Source organism: Daphnia magna, linkage group LG9 (genome assembly GCF_020631705.1).
Source record: "Daphnia magna isolate NIES linkage group LG9, ASM2063170v1.1, whole genome shotgun sequence".
Taxonomy (NCBI): Eukaryota; Metazoa; Arthropoda; class Branchiopoda; order Diplostraca; family Daphniidae; genus Daphnia; species Daphnia magna.
Genome location: NC_059190.1, coordinates 7,315,501 through 7,336,551, shown reverse-complemented (window position 1 = coordinate 7,336,551; position 21,051 = coordinate 7,315,501). Strand labels below are relative to the sequence as shown.

Genomic DNA, 21,051 nt, shown 5'->3' with positions numbered 1-21,051 from the left:
TGCTCTTGATGGTTGTCACATACCATTTCACCCAAAACCCCCAATATAAGTTCCATATAGAAACTACAAAAAATTTCATAGCTTCAATTTGATGGCTGCTGCTCTTCCTGATCGTCCATTTTCTTATGTTTTCTGTGGCTTTCCTGGAAGTGTTCATGATTTAACTGTTTTTCAAAATTCATCCCTTTTTCAGAGATTAGAAGCACAAGGAAACCAAATTTTCAATCCCCAAGTATAGAGTTGGCTAACGTCCGAAGTTGCCAGTTCGATGAAATTGTGAAAAAAAAATTGGACACGAACTAGTAACAGTTCTTGCATGGCGGCTTACGGAGTTTCGCCCGTTGTAGTTTTAGTTTTAATTTTTTCCATTGAAATTTTCTTCCGTTCCATTCATAATTGGATTACGAAATTCCTTCGTTATCAGGTAATCTTCTAATTTTTATTTGACCTCGATATAGACTGTACTTTATTTATTATTAATGTTTTTGTAGTCCTACATTTTGTTTGAGTGATCTCTTTCATCTGTCGTCCGCATCTGACAAAGTGTTTTTGTTCTTCTTCGACATGTCTTGGAGGTGTTGTGTTTCTGGTTGTGGTTCCGAAGGAGTACCTTTATTTGGTATTCCAAAATTTAATGAAAGTTTAAAAACTGCTTTGCAAGAAAAAAAAAAAAGGAACGAAGAATTGTTTGGCTTCAAAAGCTTAACGTGAAGGAATGTGACTTAAACAACAACACTCGTGTTTGCTCTCGTCATTTTGCATCTGGTTTGTAAATCAATGTAGTTAATAATCATTTGCATCAATCACAGTGTTTTAAATATCATTTTCATAACAGGTAGGCCATGTAAGAATTCTTTCAATAACTCTCACCCAGACTGGGCCCCGTATAGCGCAGGATGTCCAAAGAACGTCCATTTTAAGTCCCCACATCCCAATCGTATCCCAATACGTAACGGATTTAAAATGGACATCCGTCGGATTTGTGATATGGGGAGAGAAATCGACATGGAAAGGTTACATCCAATTAACATCCCACAAAGAATTTGAAAAAGACTTTATTGTGGGATGCAAAGCGTTCATTGCAAATATTATATTCTGCTATAAATATTTATAAGAAATATTTTCTTTCTATAGATTTTTTATCTTGTCACTATTCAGTTTTTGGACTTAGAACAATTGCATGCCCTCATTGGACGATTCAGTGTGATTCGAACATTCGATATCGATCAATAATATTGATCGATACTTTATATAGTCACTCATTAAACAAAGGGAAAATATTGATTACATTTTCATAAAAAGATTTTTTTTTTTTAGTTTACTAAATAACAATTTTTTATGTAGATAATTCAACTTTTTTCTATTTTGGAAAAAATTAAAAATTAATACGAATTTTGGCAACATGTTTCTGTATTCGTCGAAATCCAGACCCGCCATTACTTGTCGTCTTGTCTTCGAGCGGGAGTGTGGTACAGTCACATACTATCTTTAGTGAAATTTTTTAGACTTTCTGTGTTGATTTTGAAGTGAATTTTCTTCAAATAAGTAACTCTTTTCTCGGATAATTACACTGCGATTTTTTCTACGATATTTCAAAGAGTCCATGGTATGTAGAATTCTTTATAATTGTAAATATACAAAATTCTCTTTTTTTCGCCAGCATGTTAAACGTGGTGACCATGTGCTTGCCTCGTGTTCGGCAATTTTTTTAATTTTCAATTTTTTGGTTAACCTTACCTTATTGCTTCTTTTTTTTTGGTAAACTTCAAAACGCATTCCATTACTCATTTTAATGTAGTTCTATTTTTGTATATAGATTTCCTCATGATGGCGGGTGACTTTGATATATCTTCTAATTCATCGTCGAATTCTTCATCTCCATTTCGTTCCCCTGCAGCATCAACGTCATCATCACGATCAGTGATAACCAAAAAAGTAAAAACACAAATTAGATATAGGTCTTACAGTGCTAGATATAAGTGTAAAAGGGTTCAAAAAGAACTTAATTCCCAAATTGATATTCAAACTAAATGTGGGACGGCACCACCGATCCCTCATTTGTCATCAGAATCCGACGAGTTGTCATCAGATGATGATTTCTATAGCTGTGTTGATGTTGAATCGAGCGCATCATTTCAAGACTTTTACGATTCTGGTAGACTTAGTGATTTTACCCCTGATTCGTCAGATACTGATGATGTGGATTTTGATGATGAGGATTTTTTAGTACGAAATATTTTATTGAGACATTATGAAGACGGTAGTGGGAAACAGGAAATTTTTGACGACAATGATGTTGGAAATGATGAGCGTCCTACATTTAGGCAGCTGTTCTCTGTTTGGGTAACTATTTGGGGAATTTGTCAAAATGCTGTCGATGATCTACTGTCTCTATTTAGAAGTCAGTCTTGGGGATTAGATTTACCTAAAACGTGTCGGTCCCTTTTAAAAACTCCGCGTTCTGTCAATGTAAAAGATATACCGCCTGGGAAATATCATCATTTCGGAATTCTGAATGGAATAATACGCATACTAAATTTAATTTCAGAATCAGACATTCCATTTGAGATCTTTATTTTTGTCAACGTAGACGGCCTTCCAATCGCAAAAAGTAGTGGGAGCCAATTGTGGCCAATCCTAGCTATGATTTCAAATATTCACTTTCGACAAGTGTTTTGCGTTGGGCTTTTTCATGGTAGTGAAAAACCGCATTTCTCGTGTGAATATCTTGCCGATTTCATATCTGAGGCACTTAATCTATGTAATAATGGTTTTACGTACAAAGATCGCCCTCATATTTTAAAAATTGATGGTTTCATATGCGATGCTCCTGCTCGGTCCTTCATTTTGGGGGTTAAAAGTCATTCTGGTTACTTTGGTTGCACGAGATGCATACAACAGGGAGAATATCTTGGCAGGGTTGTCTTTTTAGAGCGTGACTCTCCTGCGAGAACGGATCAATCGTTTCGGAATCGCCAACATGAAGATCATCATGTCGGCGATTCCATTCTTGAAAGACTTGATATCGACATGGTAAAGGATATCCCCCTTGACCCTATGCACTTAGTAAAACTTGGTGTTAGTAGAAAATTACTCTTGACTTGGATTCGTGGCCCATTACAGCACAGACTGCTCAAGTCGCAAGTTTTAGTGTTGTCATCTCGATTAGAGGATTTACGAGATTATGTCCCAAAAGAATATCCGAGAAAAACCAGGTCATTAAAATTTGTTGATCGAATGAAGGCAACGGAACATGGATTTGTTCATTCTTGTGTCGGTCCCGTAATATTTTTATGGATATTTTGCCCCCTCGCGTTTTTAATAATTTCTTGGTTTTTCATGTGGCTATTACTATTCTTTCATATCAAGAATTTTGCCATACCCAGAATGATTACGCACGGGATTTATTAAAATTTTTCGTGGAAGAAGCTGAAGAAATCTACGGGTCAGAATTTTTGTCTTATAATGTACACAGCCTCATACACCTTCCCGATGACGTTTTGCGTTACGGCTCACTCCCAAATTTTTCTGCATTTCCATTTGAGAATTATATGCAGACTTTGAAAAAACTAATAAGAAAGAGTGACAAGCCCTTACAACAGATAGCGAAGCGTTTGGTAGAGTTGGGAAATTTTGACTTTTCCAAAAACAAGAAGGAAGTGTCAGTTCACAATCGTGTTTTCCGTTTCGAGCATGACAAAGGCCCCTTACTGCCCGGTCTCCGCTTCCGTTCAATAATCCAGTACAGGGAATTGAGGGTGGGTCCATGGCATTTGACTTGTAAAATTCCGAATTCATGTATCTATCTGAAGGTTATGACTGTCTTTTGCATAGAAAACATTATTAAAACAGAGAACAACTCTTTATTTATTGGTCGGCGATTCAATCAAACAAGTGATCTCTACTCTTATCCTATTAGATTTTCTTGTTACCACATCTATTCTGTAAGTCTTTTATCTGATCGCTTAGAGGCCTTGCCAATAGATTTGTTTCAAGTAAAAGCTGTTCAACTTCCTATTCCTTCACGAAATGGATCTTTTGCAGTATTTCCTTTGCATTTTGAAAATCACCATTAAGTTTAATGAATTAATGTAGTATTTTGTAAATTTTTTGAAACCTTTTTTAGCCTAAATTTGCAATGGTCGAGGAAATCACTGAAGATGTTGATGATGTTGACAAGTGGGTGGAAGTTGTATGTGAGAGTTGGTTTGATGGTGAATACTGTTTATTTCCTCCGAAAAGCAAAGAAAAATATATTACGACTTATGTAAAAACATGTCATCAACCAGACTCAAGTTGGGTCAAATATCCTGCAAAATTAATCAAAACATATGGTGAGAGAGTAAGTCCTTAATTATTTCATTGTCCTGTGTTTAAATCTTGTATTCATTTAGCATCTTACGATGAAGCAAGACAAAAACTCAATAAAGCAGTTAAGGGGGATGATCTGTGTACAACCGACGCAGATGAAAGGAAAAAAACCAGAAAATCGCGAATGTCAAAATTTTCCCGAGAAGATAAAAATGAAGATGATGACATGGCAATCAATCGTTCAAAGAAAACATCCTTTAAAAGAATTCGGCAATTCCCGGCTAGTGGCAGCGAAGACGAAATGGCGAATTCTCCTGTTCCGCCAAAACCACCAGCAATTGCATTAGCCAATACCAAGCTTTCCTCACAAAGTCAGATTACAGTCCTTTACTTTTTTTAATTTTCGTAAACTAATGTTGTATAAACGTAATTTAGGCAATCTACAATCTCAACGTTCTTGCATCAAAAGAACAAAAAGTTTGCCATCAAACAGTAAGAAGCCAACCAGAAATGAGAATGTGAGATGCTTTCCTGAAAAGCAAACAGGTTTGCGAGATACAACTAGCAAGCCAAATTACTCGTTTAAAGACGACAGCGACATACTTTCGTTTTCAGGTAAATAATTGAAATATTGATTCAAAAAAATTTTTTACGGTAATTTTGTACAGATCGAACTCATCATTTTTCCACCCGATATCGTCCTGTAAATTACGGGTATTCTGTTCCAGAATTTGGAGATGAAGGCGAATTTCAGTCAAAGGACACTGATTTGAACCAGTCAAACAGTAAAAATCCAGCAAACACCAGAATTAATCATGCGAGACATGGATCTGAAAAGCATAGTTTGCAACCTAATACGTCCAGCAACAGCATTGACACAATTGAAGATGATGGTAATATTTCCAAAAATATTCAATTACCGTTTTCAGGTGAATATTTAAAATACCAGCACTATCAATATTTATTTTTTTAACCCAAAATGTATCAATTTACAATTAATATTGTTTAGGCCAAGCTGTGCATTTTTCTACTAGACATCGTCCAGTAAATTACGGTTACTCTGTTCCATCATTAAGCGATGAAGAAGACTCTACGGACACTTGGACTTCTGCTACGGAACCTGAGAAAGCAAAAACCAAATCGTTTCATGAAAGTGACACCAATCATTCAGTTACTAAAGCAAAATTAGCGCTGTCATCAACAAGTATGGCAGGTAGGGCAATTTTCTTCAGATTTTTCGTATCAAATGGAATATAAATCTTTATACGGCACGATTTTCATTTTTAGGGAAGTCAAATTCAGACAAAGGAAAGAGTTTGTTACCATCATCCAATAATAAACAGCAAAAAGTGCTTGGTCAGGATCCCAGTCAGCTGTTTCTCATCGTTTCCCCAATGACAAAGTGGCTTGTGAATCCCAACCCCATTATTCCCTTTACGACAATGACAACGCATCTCCGAGATCCGAGCCATATCATTCCCGGTACGACAATAACAAAGCGTCTGCTGTTTCTCGATCTCAAAACTCACTCAGAACCGTTAAATTTCGAAATAATGGTAGGTTATCTTTCTGGTATTTAAAAAAATAATTATCGCTGTATTAATGGCAATGCTAACGTTCTTTATTATTTTCAGAAACTTCGTCACAACTCTTACATCGAGGCATAGTCAAAGCAAACTTTGGAATCCAGGATAATCAGAAGTTAACAAGTGGATTATTTGAACGAATGAAGTGGATGGATTTGGCTCTTCAAAAGAAAATTTTAAATGATGAGCCAGAGCCAGATGGTTTTAATTTCGAAATCTTCCCTCTCACTTCAATGTTGGAATTTGAAGAAGTGAACGACCAGCTCAAGCCTTTTCATGCTCGAAAATCTTTAGTAAGTATAATATGTACTGAAAACTGTATTGAATTCATGTGTTCCTCATTATTTACATTTTTTTTTCTAGAAAGAGAAACTTGCAGTAATTGGAGGAAAAAGTCCTGCAAGTGTAGTGAGGAAAATCCTAAAAAAGGTTCTGGATAAGGAGTTCGGCAAGCAATTTAGCTGGTACGGGCGAAGAGGAAATTGCAGCTTGGGATCCTCTCTTCTTGGAAAAATAATACTAGGTACGAGATAACAATTTTTTTACTTTTCTCTGCATAAACTAATACCAGAAATATACTTTTATACCAGAATCCGCTACTTCTAGTAAGACGTTACCCATAACAGAAACAGACGCCATTGACGCAGCAATGTCTTGGCTTCGCCATTTAAAGGATAAGAAGACTAACGCTAATTGAAACATCAGCCCTATCAACCGTGGTTTCCTCGATCAACCAAGAACATTACATTTTAATTATTTTAGTTATGAATTTAGGCGATTTCTTTATTCGTTGTCTTTTCTTTTAATTAACACAACTAAATTGCAATTAGCGGTTTTCGTGTTGAATTTATTCTGTTTGTATTTATTGTAAGAAATACAGTTTCTCGGTTTTTATATGATATTTTAAAAATTATTTAGAAAGCACATTCACGTTAATATTAAATGAAAGTTAGAATTCAAAGCCCTAGCACGTCTAATTTACATCCAAAACGGTAAAAAATGCAACGTCCTTAGGACGTCTTTAAGATAACTTTTGGGTACTAAACGGGGCGGTCATAGGTAGAGCAAGAAGCCGTCCATGGGACATCCATAACGGACATCCATTGAATGTCCTTTGGACCGCACTGTGCTATATGGGGCACCTTCACTAAACATCAGAAATTCCATTTTTGACAGGGTTGTACAGAGAAACATTAGTCGACATTCCAGAAGGCTTAAACTACGTGTCTGAGCAGAATTTTAAATCTGTTGGTGTTTGTGTTCATTTTATAACTTTTATTTTGTGTTTGACTGTTTGTTTACAAATATCGTAGGCGGCTGTCGTTTGTCATTTGTTCTGGATGCTTCGCCCAACGCAGCCCCACATAAATCTCGATGGCCGACACCCAGTGGCGTTTTTTTTGCATTTTTATGTCCTTTTTCCCATTTATTCGCTTCGTTTCCCATACACCCTACCACGGTATATAAGGACTGATGGTAGGGGAACTCCGTATTCCGCTTTTGTACAGAATCCGAACCTCTGAACACCAGGCGGCTCTGGCGAACAACTGTGGCGAAGATTTGTTATGGTTGTTATGGCGTTAAGTGGGTTTTGCTTCAATTCCTTGATGTTTTCCACTTATTGAATGCATATTCCTTCTCGTGAACTAATTTAACCCTAGAAAATATTCCTGGCATTTACTAAAATTTTGTGGTCCTTTATACTTAATTAATTTACATACTATAGATTATTACACTATACATAGCGTAATGGGTCTAGTTGAGCTACTCTTAGAAGATGGGTGCAAATATGTACTCACAGGAAAATTCAACCAAGACTGTATAGAGGTAAGAACAATAATTGGGCCAGAGTTATACACCATTGATTACTCCACTTTGGCTACTTTCCCTCTCAGAAAAGAGGTTCCTTTTTGCGGGGAATACTATACTATTATCATTATTATTATTAGCTATTTTTCTTGAAATGGCGCTCCCATCAGTCAGAAAATGACTCTTATGCCCCGAACTAAAACCCGCGTTTTTTTTAAATAGTATTCCCCGCAAGAAATTCCACTTTTCTGTGAGGGAAAGTGGAGTAACCAGGGGTACATGATTCTGAATTGGCAAATAATAATATTTTAACAATTTTCTTTCCTATAGCGCTTCTTTGGGATCATGCGCAGTGCGGGTTGCAGCGATGAGCATCCCATCGTTTCTTCGTTCCTACAGCTCTACCGGCTTATGACTCTGTAAACAGAGACCGCCTAATAGAAGAAGAATGCAGAAAGGAGTTTAATGAAAAAGATACGCATGAAATGAAAATTGTCGACATAAGTGTTCCACGGTATTTGTCTATGAAGGAGATTTTGGAAGAACAGCAACAGAAGTTGGCAGCAAAGAAAGAAGAGCGGAAATGGACGCTTGCCCGCCATACAGTGTATAACCTCTGCGGCTACCTATTACACGCTAGGTCTCACTTACTTACCTGCGATGTCTGCCGAGTGACGCTGGAAACAGAAGAAGAACTTTTGCGTGAAGATTTTTATTACCACACCTTAACATCTCTAAAAAATAAAGGGGGTTTGAAATTTTGCACACCTGATATGTTTCAGGTTTTTTATGCAATAGAAATTATTTACAGGGAAAATTCAAACTCTATAACTCTTGCTCGAGATGCGTTTGATCTAATAATTGACAAGTTATCGGAAAGCTTGCAGGCTAACTTACCACCCCTGTGCTGTCCGGTACATAGGTCTGATTTGTTTATGGATTATTTGATCTTACGTATTCGATTAGACCCAGAGTTGGATTTCGATCACTACTTGTGATCGGCAATCTCGATCTCGATCTCAGGAAATTTCAACCCGTCGATCTCAATCTCGATCTCGATCTTGTGATTGAATCGATCCCCCATCCCGTTCCCCGATCTCGATCACGAAGCAACAAAAAAAACCAACAACAGCATTGATTTCAGACTTTATTTTAGAAAGCCAATTTTACCTCGATAAAATTCTACCAGGAACATGTTTCTTTTGAGTTGACATTCAGAAAAACAAGCATATCCAATGTTCCGTCGGCTAAGCGAGTTCGTTTGCTAGTAAAAACTAAACCAGCTTTGCTAAAGAGGCGTTCCACGGAGGCGGAAGACGGAAGAACAGCATTATATTTCCTGTGTTAAATATTTTAACATCAATTATTTAATTTATTAATCAGTATTAGGGGAACTAAATGAAAACATACCGAAAGATCTTCGGGAGAATGGGATATTTTGAAAGCTGTTCAACATGGCCAAGAGGCTCGGCGAAGAACAAATCAACTTCGTTTTGGGGCTGCGCTTTACTGGGTTTTTTCCATAGAGACGAGAAGAAATTCTTTCTCCGTGGGCTTGTTGTGCTGCCGCTATCTCCACTACATTCGTCTTCTGGCTCGGAGCTAAAATTAAATGCAAAATAGGAGAAGATTTAATGATCATGAAATACAGATTTGTTTAATGGACTTGTGGATTAATGAGCAATACTTTTCTTTTTCTTCTTCGATTGTCTTCTTTTCCCATTTCTCATACTCTTTCTTTAGCAGTTTCTTGTAACTGTCTTGTTCCTCTTCCGGGAGCCATTTCACTTTAAAACTGGGGTCACAAATAGCTGCAAGACGAATTTGTGGAATGTTGAACATGTGGTCAAATCGATCCTTTAGGGAATCAAGAAGCGAACACACAAGTGGGTTTGCGTGTTTCATTGTTGTGTCTCTTTGATGATTATTCAGTTTTTCACGAAGAATGGTCAATGTCGGAAGTAGATAGCTCATTGAAATCGAAATTTCTCCCTGCAGAACATCTAGAGCATCTGCCACAGGTTCCATCACCTTTACGTATTCGTGGATGAACTCTTGTTCGTTCGACCGAAACCATGAAAGTCCAAGTGCTTTGAAAAGGTTTTCCATAGCCTCATTATTCTTTCTCGATAGTTTGCTGAAGCATTTCATACAATCAAAATACGAGTTCCACCTCGTTTTGTTTTTAGTCACGAACAGCCTACCGATGTGGCTTCGGATAACGTCAGAATTTTTTGCACTGTACCCTTGCTTGTTACATGCCGCTTGGACTTTTCCGTCGGTGCTATGGAGCAGCCTCTTATAAGTCTTATTTACGATCTTCTTCTCCAAATCAGCGGTTGCCATAAGGTTTAAAAGATGAGCAGCACATTGACGATGTATTGGAAGACTATAGCTACTTTCCATGGCATCCAAGGAAACCTCATCATCGTTTCCATCTGCATAGCGATTTTAATAGAAAACTATTAAAATATTTTTAAATATTCAATGGATTTGTTATTACCTGTATTACAAGACACAGCTTGCTCAAAAATGTTCCACATGGGAATTGGATGATACTCTTTCGATGAGTCGCCAATATCAAAACAAGTTCCGCCCGTAATGTCTTGCGTTGGGAGAATCATGTCAGAATCTTCATCATCTTTACTTTCTTCGTCATCGCTAATGACTTGGGTTTGCGTTGGAGTAGAGTACAGCCGGAACGCTTTAATAAAATTTGATCCTCCGTCGGTAACAGTGGCCTCGATCTTCTTAGCAATTTTAAATTCAGTGTAGATGTCATCCAATTAATGGGCAAGTAAGATATAGTCCACCTTTCCGACCACTCACCTCACTGCCAAGCATGCCTTGTGTCGCTGAAGCTTATTGTCGCACCAGTGAACCGTCTTTCCAATAAAATTCTTGCGGTAGCTACACCAGCAGTCTGTGGTGGTACACACCCATGTAGCATTTTTCAATGCAGCAATCAGTTCTTCTTTCCTGGCTTGATATTGCATGGTCAAGAGATTCTTGTAAAAAAACCTGCTCTTTATGGTAAATTCAGGCGCTAATTTTTGCATGAAAGACCAAAATCCACGTTTTTCTGTCGTATGCAGTGGCAAGATATCATCAACAATGTATTTCTGTAAAAAATTTATAATCGTTACTATTACATTCGTATGATACTCTGATTATGTAAAATTTATTTTTACGATTATGGAAATATCACATTCTCGTTGTGTTGTAATTTTTGAAACACGAAATTTCAGCTTCTGCTGTTTCATTTGAACCCTTTCCTTAACTGCAATTATGGATTTTTCCTTCTTATTCTTGCCTGGTTGATCAGTAATGAGGCGTATGTACTCATTCAATTTTTCTTGGTGACAAAGCTGAAATTAAAAAAATAATTTAACCTGTAAAGCTTTTATCATTAAGGAGGGTAAAATGTTAATTTTCAAGCAATACCTTAACTTGACGCTTCACATTGCCACGTGAAGTGGCTGACACAGAGATGTGTTTTGAACATCCATCAATCAAACATTTCACTTTTCGAAGTTTGAATTTTCCATCCTTACCCTTTCCATCATATTTCCACTGGAAAAATGTTGGTGGAAGGTAAGGAAAACTAATATCCTTAGCACCAGCTTCTTCGGTATTGTTACTAACTACAGCTTCACTGCCAAGCAATAGAAAAATATAAACTAAAGGCTAAGAGATTTTAATAATTTAAAAAGATTTTAATGATTTACCTGTCATTATTCTGGTTTACCTCGCCGTCACTATCCACTAAATCTATGTCTTCACCCACATGTTCTTCTTCTTCCATTATCTATTGTCTATTGATCATTAATGAATATGTAATATTGTAATGTCAAAAGTTGAAAAGATGAGAAATAATCTTCACTAGAAGTGAAGTCTACTACGGAAAGTATTCAAAAAAGCCTCTTCTTACTAGTTGAAATTTTACCTTTTTAATTACATAAATAAAGTTTTGAATTTTATTAAAAGATGGCGTTTGCATTGATCGAATCGAATTTTTCTATATATTTCCGATCTCGATCTTAATCTCGCTCTCATTTATTTTAGAGATTGGCGATCCTCGATCCCCGATCTCGAAAACGAGCTCCGATCGTGATCGCCGATCGATTGATCGCCGATCAGCTCATCTCTGATTAGACCTAAAGAAATTAAAATCAGATGATAAAGCTAGAAGTGAAACCAAGACTTTGCGTAAAAAATCGAAAGTTGTTACAAAGTCTAACAAAATTTTACTACAATTCGTGATCAAATACACTGCTTCGATATTAAGTTCCTCTAGGATGCGTTTCAAGTTGAAAAAAACCAAAAATATAAGGTAAATGTGTTGCAAAAACAAATTTTTTCTGAAGGTTTCCACATGGTCTAACATTAGAGGTCCCAGAACTGTCGTCTGCTGTGCCTGTTTTGGGCTGTTCGTCTGCTATTTCCGCGGAAAAATTTTGGGGCCCTCGCTAGGGGCGCTGACTACCCGGATCAGTCACAAAATTCCCTCCAAAACGTTGTCAACAATGGGGAAAGTAGTCGCTTTTGACTGTTTTCCGCGCTGTTTTCTTCTGGATTAAAAATAAAAAAATTTACTACAAAAAAAAGGAAACCTGAATCAATTCCTCTTTGTATTACACAACTTAACATACATTAATACACATTAATTGACCATCTTAGACAGTTTGCGCAGCTTATGCTGCTCTTCTTTTAATTTCTGGTTAACATCATTTTTTAAACGTTTCGCTTCCATATGATATCGGATTTCTATATATTCAAACATTTAAAAAGGGATCATTTCCATGCGATGTTCGTCGCAAAAAATTTTTGGCAAAAAACATGCCAAGAGAGGCAAAACGCAGGAAGCCTTTGCCTCTCTTGGCATGTTTTATACATTTGCAGAAGTTGAGAAAATTGTTCAAAATAATTTTTTTCTGAAAAAGCTTACATGAGAGATTCGTCCTACCAAGTCATCCATGGTGTTGCATGCGACGGACTTGTTTTGCCAAATATTTGTTGCGACAAACATCGCACGGAACCGAAACGGTTAAAAAATGAGGTAAGCCAAAAATCAAAAGAAGAGCAGTATAAGCTGCGCAAACTGTCTAAGATGGTTAATTAATGTGTATTAATGTATATTAAGGTTTATAATACAAAGAGGAATGGATTCAGGTTTCCTTTATTTGTATAATAAATTTTTTTAATTTTAAATACAGAAGAAAACAGCGCGAAAAACAGTCACAAGCGACTACTTTCCCCGTTGTTGACAACGTTATGGAGGGAATGTTATGACTGATCCGGGTAGTCAGCGCCCCTAGCGAGTGCCCCAAAATTTTTCCGTGGAAATAGCAGATGAAACACCTAGCAGACGACAGTTCTGGGACCTCTAATGTTAGACCATGGTTTCCATATGCCTAGTGTATTTTGTTCGCCACAGTTGTTGCCCAGCGCCGCGTAGCGGCTAAGTCAAGTTTTGTGACGTTTTCCTAAGCCAGCTTCCCCTGAAGTTCCCCTAACATCAGTCCTTATATACCATGCACCCTACTGAAAAACTTCCTCTCTACCTCATTGTGCTGCCAACTGGTGGCGGCTTCCACTCGCCGGACTAGGGCTCGGCCCCGCGACGATCGGGTACGATTTTGGCCGAACCGCGCGGTTCCTTTTTTTTTAAAGGCCAAACCGGTGCGGTTCGGTTTATCAATTTTTGGGAACCGATCGCACCGCGGTTTTAGACAGTTTACACAAGTTTACACAACAAGTTTTACACAGTTTACACAACAGTATAAGTCGTAAATTATGTGAAAAACCAGTTGTATTTTTTCCCACATCATTACAACAATTTTCTGAATCAACATTCGTCAATGTTTTCAAAATCGAATTCAGTCAGATTGTGGGAACGTGAATAAATTTCGTTGATCAAACCGGCGATGAATCGAATTGATCGAACAAGATTTCAGTTTCACCATTGATGCTTGATAAAGCCGAACTTGTTCGTTTTTTCGCTCCTGAAGCTAAAGACTCCAAACTTTTGCTGGATTTTGATCCTCGTTTACTTGCCATTGTGCAATTCAATTCTCAGTCAAACTCAAACAGCTTGTGGTGCGAATGTGACTATACAGTATACAGCATTCAGCATAACAGCAATGCCTGTTAGCCTGACCTGACTCAATTAAGTCAATTAGTCAAAGTTCGAAGTTCAACTCAGGTCCCACCTGGCAACCATTGGCGCCACTTTACACTCAACGCGATTTGATTGGTGGATTTGAAATTTCCGCCAAATTTTCAAAAAAATTTCAAAATGGCGGCGGTTCACACCGGTTTGACCGAATTCCAAACCGAGAACCGCACCGAAGTAAAAAACGGCTAAACCGAACCGACGGTTTGGTGATTTTTGCCCGACAAACCGCGGTTCGCCCCGATCGAAAACAATCGGGGCCGAGCCCTACGCCGGACAGCTATGGGTTCGACTCCTCCCTGAGTAAACGTTGTCATGGCAACGAGGTTATCTGCATATTGTTTTAGCGTTGATTTGTGATTCAATGCTTAAGTGATTCCTAGTTTATGCAATACTGAATAAAAACTTATTAAGCTTTGACGAAAGCATTTAAGTTCATTCACTTGAACATGAAGCGAATTCCTTCTAGACCAAGTAAAAGTTGCAACGCAATTCTTGGTATATCTTCGGGTATTCATTTAATCTCTGGTCTGGCGGTTATTGTTTTTCAGGTAGGCTGATATTGCATTTTGTACTTCCCGTTGTATTATAACTAAATTAAAGGCTTTACTTCGAAATTGGAAAGACGACTGATCAAGCTTTGGACAAATTTTTTAAAATAGATTCTGCTGATTCATGCTAACTCGCTGTACCATGACATAGGTGGAGGCCTATGGGCAGGTCCAGTTTTCTTCATTCAGGGTGTTCTTGGTTTCATCTGTTTGTGTGATGTGTTAATGTGCAGGTAATTTGTAAAACCTGTAACAAATTTTTGAAAAAATATCTCCAGTTTTGTTTAATAAGAACACAACTAATCGATACATTCTTACAGTGTGGTATCATTTTTAGTATCATCTGTAATTGGAGCTCTGCTAACTGTTGCGTTAGCAGCTGTTGCTGCAGTAGATTTGGGTTCAATATCTAAATGCCCTAAAGAAGATTACAGATCTTCACCATTTTATCCTGGATACTGTTGTATGTTTGTTTGTTTTTTTGTTTTTTCTCAAATTTTGTGTTTAACCTTGAAGGAAATTCCTAAAATTTCTTAAATTTTTATTGCTGCCTAGATCCTAGCTATGCTCCACAAATTGTTCAAGCTTCATGGGGAATCATAATAACTTCATGTATACAGCTGGTAGCATCTGCTTGCTCCATCTACATATGCATGACAATAATTTACAGTACTGATTCCTCACCAACCCAAACGGTAAGATCATATTCCTCTCACTAAAAGATATCCAAACGAATAGTTTAAAAACATATGGTTAATACTTAATAGATGTCAAATCCTTATTTGTACGATGAAATACCATCTCCTCACCAAACAAGATTTCGTGGTTCTCTACAATCGGCCCAAGAAAAGGTACAGACATTCCGTAACAAGTCTACTTATAGTCTAAATTCAACACTTCCAGTGAGGAGAAGTAAATCTATGGATCGTTTTTCTGAAGATAACGATTCGTTTTCTGATCAAAATATGATTATGTATTCTACTAATTCAATCAATGTGGTTCCAAGTGGAACTCGGTATAAAAAATCGTCTGCGAAAGTGTCAAATGCGAATTCCATGTATAATGTGATGTATCCATCTGTTCCCCCGATTCGCATAGCACCTCGACCTCCCTCTACTCGTTCGTTGAACATGCAGGGCGAGCTACCAGGACACATGAAACATACCGCCGTTTAGCTGGAAAGGAAGTTCAAAATATTGTTATCGGTATGTATCTTGTGACCTGAGTCTGATTTGTAAGTCAGATTGATGATCGCCGTTGTAACTTGTAATCAGCTAGTCGCGAATTCCGTTCCACGTTTTTAAATTAACATTCTTCTCACAATTTTCGTTCCTATTTTTTTTTTTTTTTCGTCAATGTTCTCTTTTCGTGCGACCAACAACCGTTTCGTATATCAGGAATCGCGTACTTACCTATGCTCATGTATCCTCTGATGAAATGTGATTTAATAGTGCCTAATGACACATTGTTGTTTTAGTAGCTGCTCTCTTTGTTTATCGATTTAGCATTTTGCACTTGATCCTACATCGCCAAACACATTTTTAAACTGCTTAGTTTACATTTTTCCACATGTGAAAAATTCTTTTATTACTATTCTTATTGTTTTGACTTTTTCCTCAAGTTTTGCTCAAGATAATGGTTTCATTCAGCACCGATACTATAGGAATTTACTGCTAGATTACTGATACTTGGCGAGCAGTGAGTACATGACAAAGGCCATCATTCCATGATGAAAATGGAATACGAGTACGTATTCCATGTTCGTGTCGTCATTTTTCGTTATGGGATTTCTTACGGTCGCCGCAACCACTAAGTAATATTGGTTTGTGTTATCTCGGCAATTCCGGCTTTTAATAATTATAAACATCAAAATCATTCTCATAGTTAGTTGTTAACGAGGTCTTTTTAGGATTCGGTTCCAAGGTGTAGACAATAAATACACCATAACACCAATGATTAATTGCAGGCCCTTTCCAATAATCAATTTCTAATCGTTAAAACGTTTCTTGGAGTTGGCGCCACATTTATCTGTTTCCCATTGGCTAACGTGGTAGCTAAGGGACAAACAGGTAACTAAGCCAGTGTTTCGGATTTTCTAAATTTGCCGGATTTGACTCAAATCCAAATCATTGCGTGTGTTTTGAAATCCGTTCCAATTCCTAAGTTCGAAAAAATCAGCAAAATCCAATCCAAATCAAATCCAAATCCAAATCCAAATCATTTTAAATTTGAGAAAATCCGATCCAAATCCGATCCAAATCCGATCCAAATCCAATCCAATTCACAATCAATTGTTAATTTTATGATTGCAACATGTAACACATAGTTACATACAAGTTCTTCTACATATTTCTGTGTCAAGGTAAAAATTTTTTAAATTTCCTTTTATTTTTTTTACTTTAATCCCTAATTTAATATCAAATAAAAACCCAAGACTTAATTGGATTAGTTTACTTTTTAATAGAAGTTTTGCTAAAAAGTCTGTTCGACTTTTGATTTCTTACAAAATCCATGTTTTCTTAAACAATAATAACAGGTTCCTTTAGATTTCTTAAGTTGGATTAAATCTTTTTATTTCTGAGTATTCTGACTGACAATGGTGAAAAGAGCAAAAAAAAGAGTTAGCCACATTTTAAATATACGATGACGAAATCACGAAATTTTTCAATCTAATAAAACGGTAAAGAGTATATATCTGGTCTTACACACGATGGAGGTAAGAGGATCAAGTGCAGAGTCTGCAGACGACAAGAAAGGTAAATACTAAACAGTGGCTGGGTGGTACAGGAAAAAAATTCTAAATTGGAAAAAAATCCGAAACAAATCTTTATAAAGGATTTGGATTTGATTTGAAAAAATCCGGGTTTTTTTTTGTGGGGATCAAATCCGATCCAAATCCAAGCCATTGAAAAATAAGGCAAATCCAAATCCCTTAAAAATCCGGGAGGATTTGGATTTGATTGGATTTGGATTTGATTTGAAAAAAAAAATCCGAAACACTGAACTAAGCTTGATCACACGGTTTCAGCTTTATTCTTAACCAACGGGTACTTAGTGACAGCCCATGCCTGATTTTGGGGGGAATGCCAAGTTTTGACAAATGCAGCATAAAGTTTTGGTCATTATTTCATTAACACGAAGGTTAATGATAATGTTAATGATGAACACATTTTTTTTAGTTTTGTCGCTTAGGTCCAATATTGCGCTAAACCGATTAAATGAAAAAAATGTGTTTCATTGGAAATTTTTTCCTTTTTAATATTTTTCAATGAAATTCACCGAATAGATAGCCCTTATTATTACCTATCGATTGCTGTAAAATTCATGTAAATCCGCTTAAAAATTAGACCGTAATTAATTATTTTATTTTATGATATTTTGGGAGGGATGGGTGGGGGAGGGACCAAAAACAGACATTTTTTGGTACGTTGTTTGGTTATTAATATAGACCAAACTAAACAGAAAATATGTTTTTGAGATTCGTTATTATCTCTAGAATGTTTTGATATGATAGTTTACTTTGATTTTTATAGCTTAAGAAACAAAAATTGCGATAAAATTTAACCCACTTCCCGACATCCATTGCGGCGGCCATTTTGATGACACGCCTAATTCAAATTTAAATTCTGACTTTTACTTATAATTATTCAAATGTTTTAAATAACCAGGAATGTTGTATGTAAACACAAGTACCTTTTAAAGAGAATCTCAGTGTATTCTAAAAAGTAAGTAGCAATAAGTGTCTTACTGAAATACAACACAAAACTAATACAACGAGTAAAACAAACAAATTGTTTTGATTATTTAATTATTTAAATAGATCTATACATTGGAAAATACCTAATTAGATTTGAAAGGTATGTCCTTAGTTGTATGGTAGGCTTGGAAAATTGCTTTCCAACTGACTGTTCAATTGCTGGTTGTGGCCCCGTTTTCAAACCAGTGGGATTCCGATCAGTGCTTACACGGCTGAAAAATAAAAAACCCTAGACGAGTTGCCAGATCTCCCTTTTTACCCGACAACTCCATCTCGTTCAGGGTACCTGAACGCTGTCAGGCAAAACATGACGACAACTCCTGGTAGGGTTCAGGTCCCTGGCCTTAATTTGCAGCAAGAGATAGGCAGCTCAATTCGCTATACTAGCGCAACTTGCCTTTCATATTCAGTTGCAACTCCATCTCGTTCAGGGACCTGAACCCTGTCAGGCAAAAACACAAAACCCCTGAGCCGTTATTTTTTTGTTTTGTGTTTGTTATTATTTATGTTTATTGTTTATTTTTCTTTCTGTTTCCTTTCCGTAATACAATGCCTTTTAACTTTATAATTTTGTTTTCATTTATTAGAATATTACTTAATTAATCAATGGTATAATTTCATTAAAATTACTATAATAATTGTGAATTTCCACTCATGGGCATTCGGGTAGTGGAACCGGTTTCAAAACCCGATATCATTACTGTGTACCCTATTTGACTTGTTTTTTTGCAATACATCATAGTTTTATTTATTTTCCTTCACTTGCACACCCATTTTAAGTTAAGGCTGGGCCATATCTTTTAAAGTGGGTATTTTAAACTGTAATAGACCGCAGCAACTCCTCCCAGCAACAGCAGCCCCACCCAGCAAGAATGTCGTCACGAATGCAACCTTCCCTGCGGATAATAGTTTATGATAAAAGTAAAAGTTATTGTAAACCCCTCCCTTCTTAACCTTCAATCTTTTGGTATATAAGCGCATGGTTGTATCGTCTTAAGTAGAGTTAGTTTACTGGCAAATACACAGTCTAGAAACTATTACATTTGGAGGTCCCAACGAGACTGCAAGAATAACCACGTGACTGCAAGAATAACAACGAGACTGCAAGAATAACAACGAGACTGCAAGAATAACAACGAGACTGCAAGAATAACAATGAGACTGCAAGAATAACAACGAGACTGCAAGAATAACAACGAGACTCTGGAAGAAAAGTTTCTGATCTGTGCTTCATTTGCTAACTGCAAGTATTCAACGCTTCTGTCACCAATTCTTCAAGCAACCAACATCGGAACATCATCAAGGTAAGCGAATGCCGTTTGATTCACCTGTACAAAAGACTGCTCTCAACGAGAACACACTACTACCTTTATACCCCGTACTACAAGAATCTGATTTAACCGACCAAGACCCAAACCTAAGTCACCATCGAGAACAATTTTTGGACCATTGGAAGACCTTAATAGACTTAGAATTTAAGCAAGACTTAGAAAGAAGTAAATCATACCAGACAACCTCAACAACTGAAAATATCCAACAGTTACAAACACAGAAACAAGAAGCAAGTCAGGCGACGCAAAATTCGCTGCATTTTTACACTTATTACCTTCTAGAACAAACTGTTAAAGTAACAGATGGTGTAACAGCAGAAACCATTGCTAATGCTACTAAAACACTCAAAGACGATATAGTCACACAAGGTGGGAACACCAGAACACTCGATAGTTTACTCCAACAGCTACACACATTGCACGGAAAAGAAAAAGAATTTTTGTTCGGTACCATCAGTGTATTGCAGAAAGAGTCAGAAATTGCACTAATTGAAGATAAAAAGCAGATATCTACGCTAAAACTTGAACTTTCAAACGCGCAAAAACAATTGGAGAGTAACAAAAAGAAGGCAAAGAGTTCCAAATACACTTTAAGCAGTTCGTTAGAGCAACTTCAAGAAAACAACGAGGCTGCGAAAAACTCCCTTGAAAAAGCCAATTCCCGAATCGCCGACCTAGAACAAAACCTTGAAGCCACCGCAGAGCCAATTGCAGAATCTTCTCAAAAGAAAAGAGGAAAACAACGCAGCTGTCGAGACCGAAGGGCAAGAAATAATTAACAAACTTGAAGGTGAGAAGACCAGACTGATCCAGAAACTCAGCAGTGCGGAAAACCAGATAAAACAAGTATCAGAAACAGCAGAGCAGCTCCAGAAAGAGATAAAAGTTTTGGCAGACAGACTCGTCAAGGCTTCAACAGAGAAAATCAATTTAAAGAAAAACTTGCTAGATTTTACTTCGAAGAACAAGAACCTTGAAAAAGACCTTCAAGAACTACAAGATCGGGTACGAGGACAAGAAAATCAAATAATAATTCTAGAAAACCGGGTGAAAGAATACAAAAAACTTCAAGTTAAATTCATCGAGACTGAACACTCCAACGACTCAAGGCTAGACGAGGACGAACCAGGAGAAATAACCAAACTAGTGGGAGATATAAACGAACTGACCTTGCCGACAGACAGTGGAGACAAATCACTCCACTACGAGCTGGAAATAGAACAAACGAACGATTTTGAACAAACAATAGAAAACCTCAAAACACAAATAGAACACTTAAACAAAACAATCATCTATTTGGAGCAAGAAAATCAACAGCTAAAAAAGAAGGTCGACATGTGCGTAACACACGACGACGAGGACACTTCGGAAAAAACGTTTGCGAATACCCGCAAGAAAAATCCCAAGGATGACGATATTCCAGCAACTGAACAGGACGACGAAGACGCAAAGAAAGTGAACAGGTACTTCACTCAGCCAATAGTGAAGGCCTTAGGAGAGCTATTCTCCAGAGAAGACAAAAAGGCAATTC

General features: G+C 37.0%; 3 protein-coding genes across 6 annotated transcripts; 2 read left to right on the top strand and 1 right to left on the bottom strand.

The window, feature by feature from the left end:
* Window positions 1–362: 362 nt before the first annotated feature.
* Window positions 363–6,791, top strand: LOC116918689. 3 transcript variants are annotated; one of them, XM_045179375.1, is made up of 14 exons: window positions 363–424; window positions 492–765; window positions 836–1,013; window positions 1,135–1,606; window positions 1,817–1,935; window positions 4,127–4,334; window positions 4,395–4,682; window positions 4,747–4,926; window positions 4,980–5,240; window positions 5,321–5,524; window positions 5,599–5,867; window positions 5,946–6,190; window positions 6,261–6,420; window positions 6,488–6,791. In XM_045179375.1, exons 5-12 carry the CDS (start codon window positions 1,825–1,827, stop codon window positions 5,976–5,978), a joined length of 1,554 nt encoding a protein of 517 aa, XP_045035310.1. In that variant the 5' UTR covers window positions 363–424; window positions 492–765; window positions 836–1,013; window positions 1,135–1,606; window positions 1,817–1,824; the 3' UTR covers window positions 5,979–6,190; window positions 6,261–6,420; window positions 6,488–6,791. The 3 variants fall into 3 exon arrangements, with proteins under 3 accessions (XP_045035310.1, XP_045035311.1, XP_045035309.1); XM_045179376.1 differs by having other exon boundaries at window positions 836–1,606; window positions 5,040–5,240; XM_045179374.1 differs by having other exon boundaries at window positions 836–1,606.
* A 2,049-nt stretch (window positions 6,792–8,840) lies between these two features.
* LOC116935380 (zinc finger BED domain-containing protein 4) lies at window positions 8,841–11,794 on the bottom strand. Of its 2 annotated transcripts, XM_045178876.1 has the most exons (9): window positions 11,653–11,794; window positions 11,435–11,521; window positions 11,151–11,361; window positions 10,898–11,074; window positions 10,536–10,828; window positions 10,210–10,453; window positions 9,394–10,144; window positions 9,117–9,308; window positions 8,841–9,045 (listed from the first exon to the last, which is right to left on the bottom strand). In XM_045178876.1, exons 5-9 carry the CDS (start codon window positions 10,548–10,550, stop codon window positions 8,889–8,891), a joined length of 1,359 nt encoding a protein of 452 aa, XP_045034811.1. In that variant the 5' UTR covers window positions 10,551–10,828; window positions 10,898–11,074; window positions 11,151–11,361; window positions 11,435–11,521; window positions 11,653–11,794; the 3' UTR covers window positions 8,841–8,888. The 2 variants fall into 2 exon arrangements, with proteins under 2 accessions (XP_045034811.1, XP_045034812.1); XM_045178877.1 differs by lacking the exon at window positions 11,653–11,794 and having other exon boundaries at window positions 11,151–11,356; window positions 11,435–11,644.
* Window positions 11,795–14,187: 2,393 nt separating this feature from the next.
* LOC116930805 lies at window positions 14,188–16,083 on the top strand. The gene is made up of 5 exons (XM_032938202.2): window positions 14,188–14,432; window positions 14,544–14,665; window positions 14,753–14,895; window positions 14,988–15,127; window positions 15,200–16,083. Exons 1-5 carry the CDS (start codon window positions 14,331–14,333, stop codon window positions 15,605–15,607), a joined length of 915 nt encoding a protein of 304 aa, XP_032794093.1. The 5' UTR covers window positions 14,188–14,330; the 3' UTR covers window positions 15,608–16,083.
* Window positions 16,084–21,051: the final 4,968 nt, after the last annotated feature.

What these genes read in the sequence shown, in the direction of transcription:
- LOC116918689 (XM_045179375.1), top strand. Translation starts at nt 1,825, where the DNA reads ATGATGGCGGGTGACTTTGATATATCTTCTAATTCATCGTCGAATTCT. An exon ending in GATCAGTGATAACCAAAAAA is followed by an intron (nt 1,936 to 4,126) that starts GTAAAAACACAA and finishes AACCTTTTTTAG; the next exon opens with CCTAAATTTGCAATGGTCGA. An exon ending in AAAATTAATCAAAACATATG is followed by an intron (nt 4,335 to 4,394) that starts GTGAGAGAGTAA and finishes GTATTCATTTAG; the next exon opens with CATCTTACGATGAAGCAAGA.
- LOC116935380 (XM_045178876.1), bottom strand. An exon ending in ATCGAAGAAGAAAAAGAAAA is followed by an intron (nt 9,309 to 9,393) that starts GTATTGCTCATT and finishes ATTTAATTTTAG; the next exon opens with CTCCGAGCCAGAAGACGAAT. An exon ending in ATTCTCCCGAAGATCTTTCG is followed by an intron (nt 9,046 to 9,116) that starts GTATGTTTTCAT and finishes TATTTAACACAG; the next exon opens with GAAATATAATGCTGTTCTTC.
- LOC116930805 (XM_032938202.2), top strand. Translation starts at nt 14,331, where the DNA reads ATGAAGCGAATTCCTTCTAGACCAAGTAAAAGTTGCAACGCAATTCTT. An exon ending in TGGCGGTTATTGTTTTTCAG is followed by an intron (nt 14,433 to 14,543) that starts GTAGGCTGATAT and finishes TTTTTAAAATAG; the next exon opens with ATTCTGCTGATTCATGCTAA. An exon ending in ATTTTATCCTGGATACTGTT is followed by an intron (nt 14,896 to 14,987) that starts GTATGTTTGTTT and finishes ATTGCTGCCTAG; the next exon opens with ATCCTAGCTATGCTCCACAA.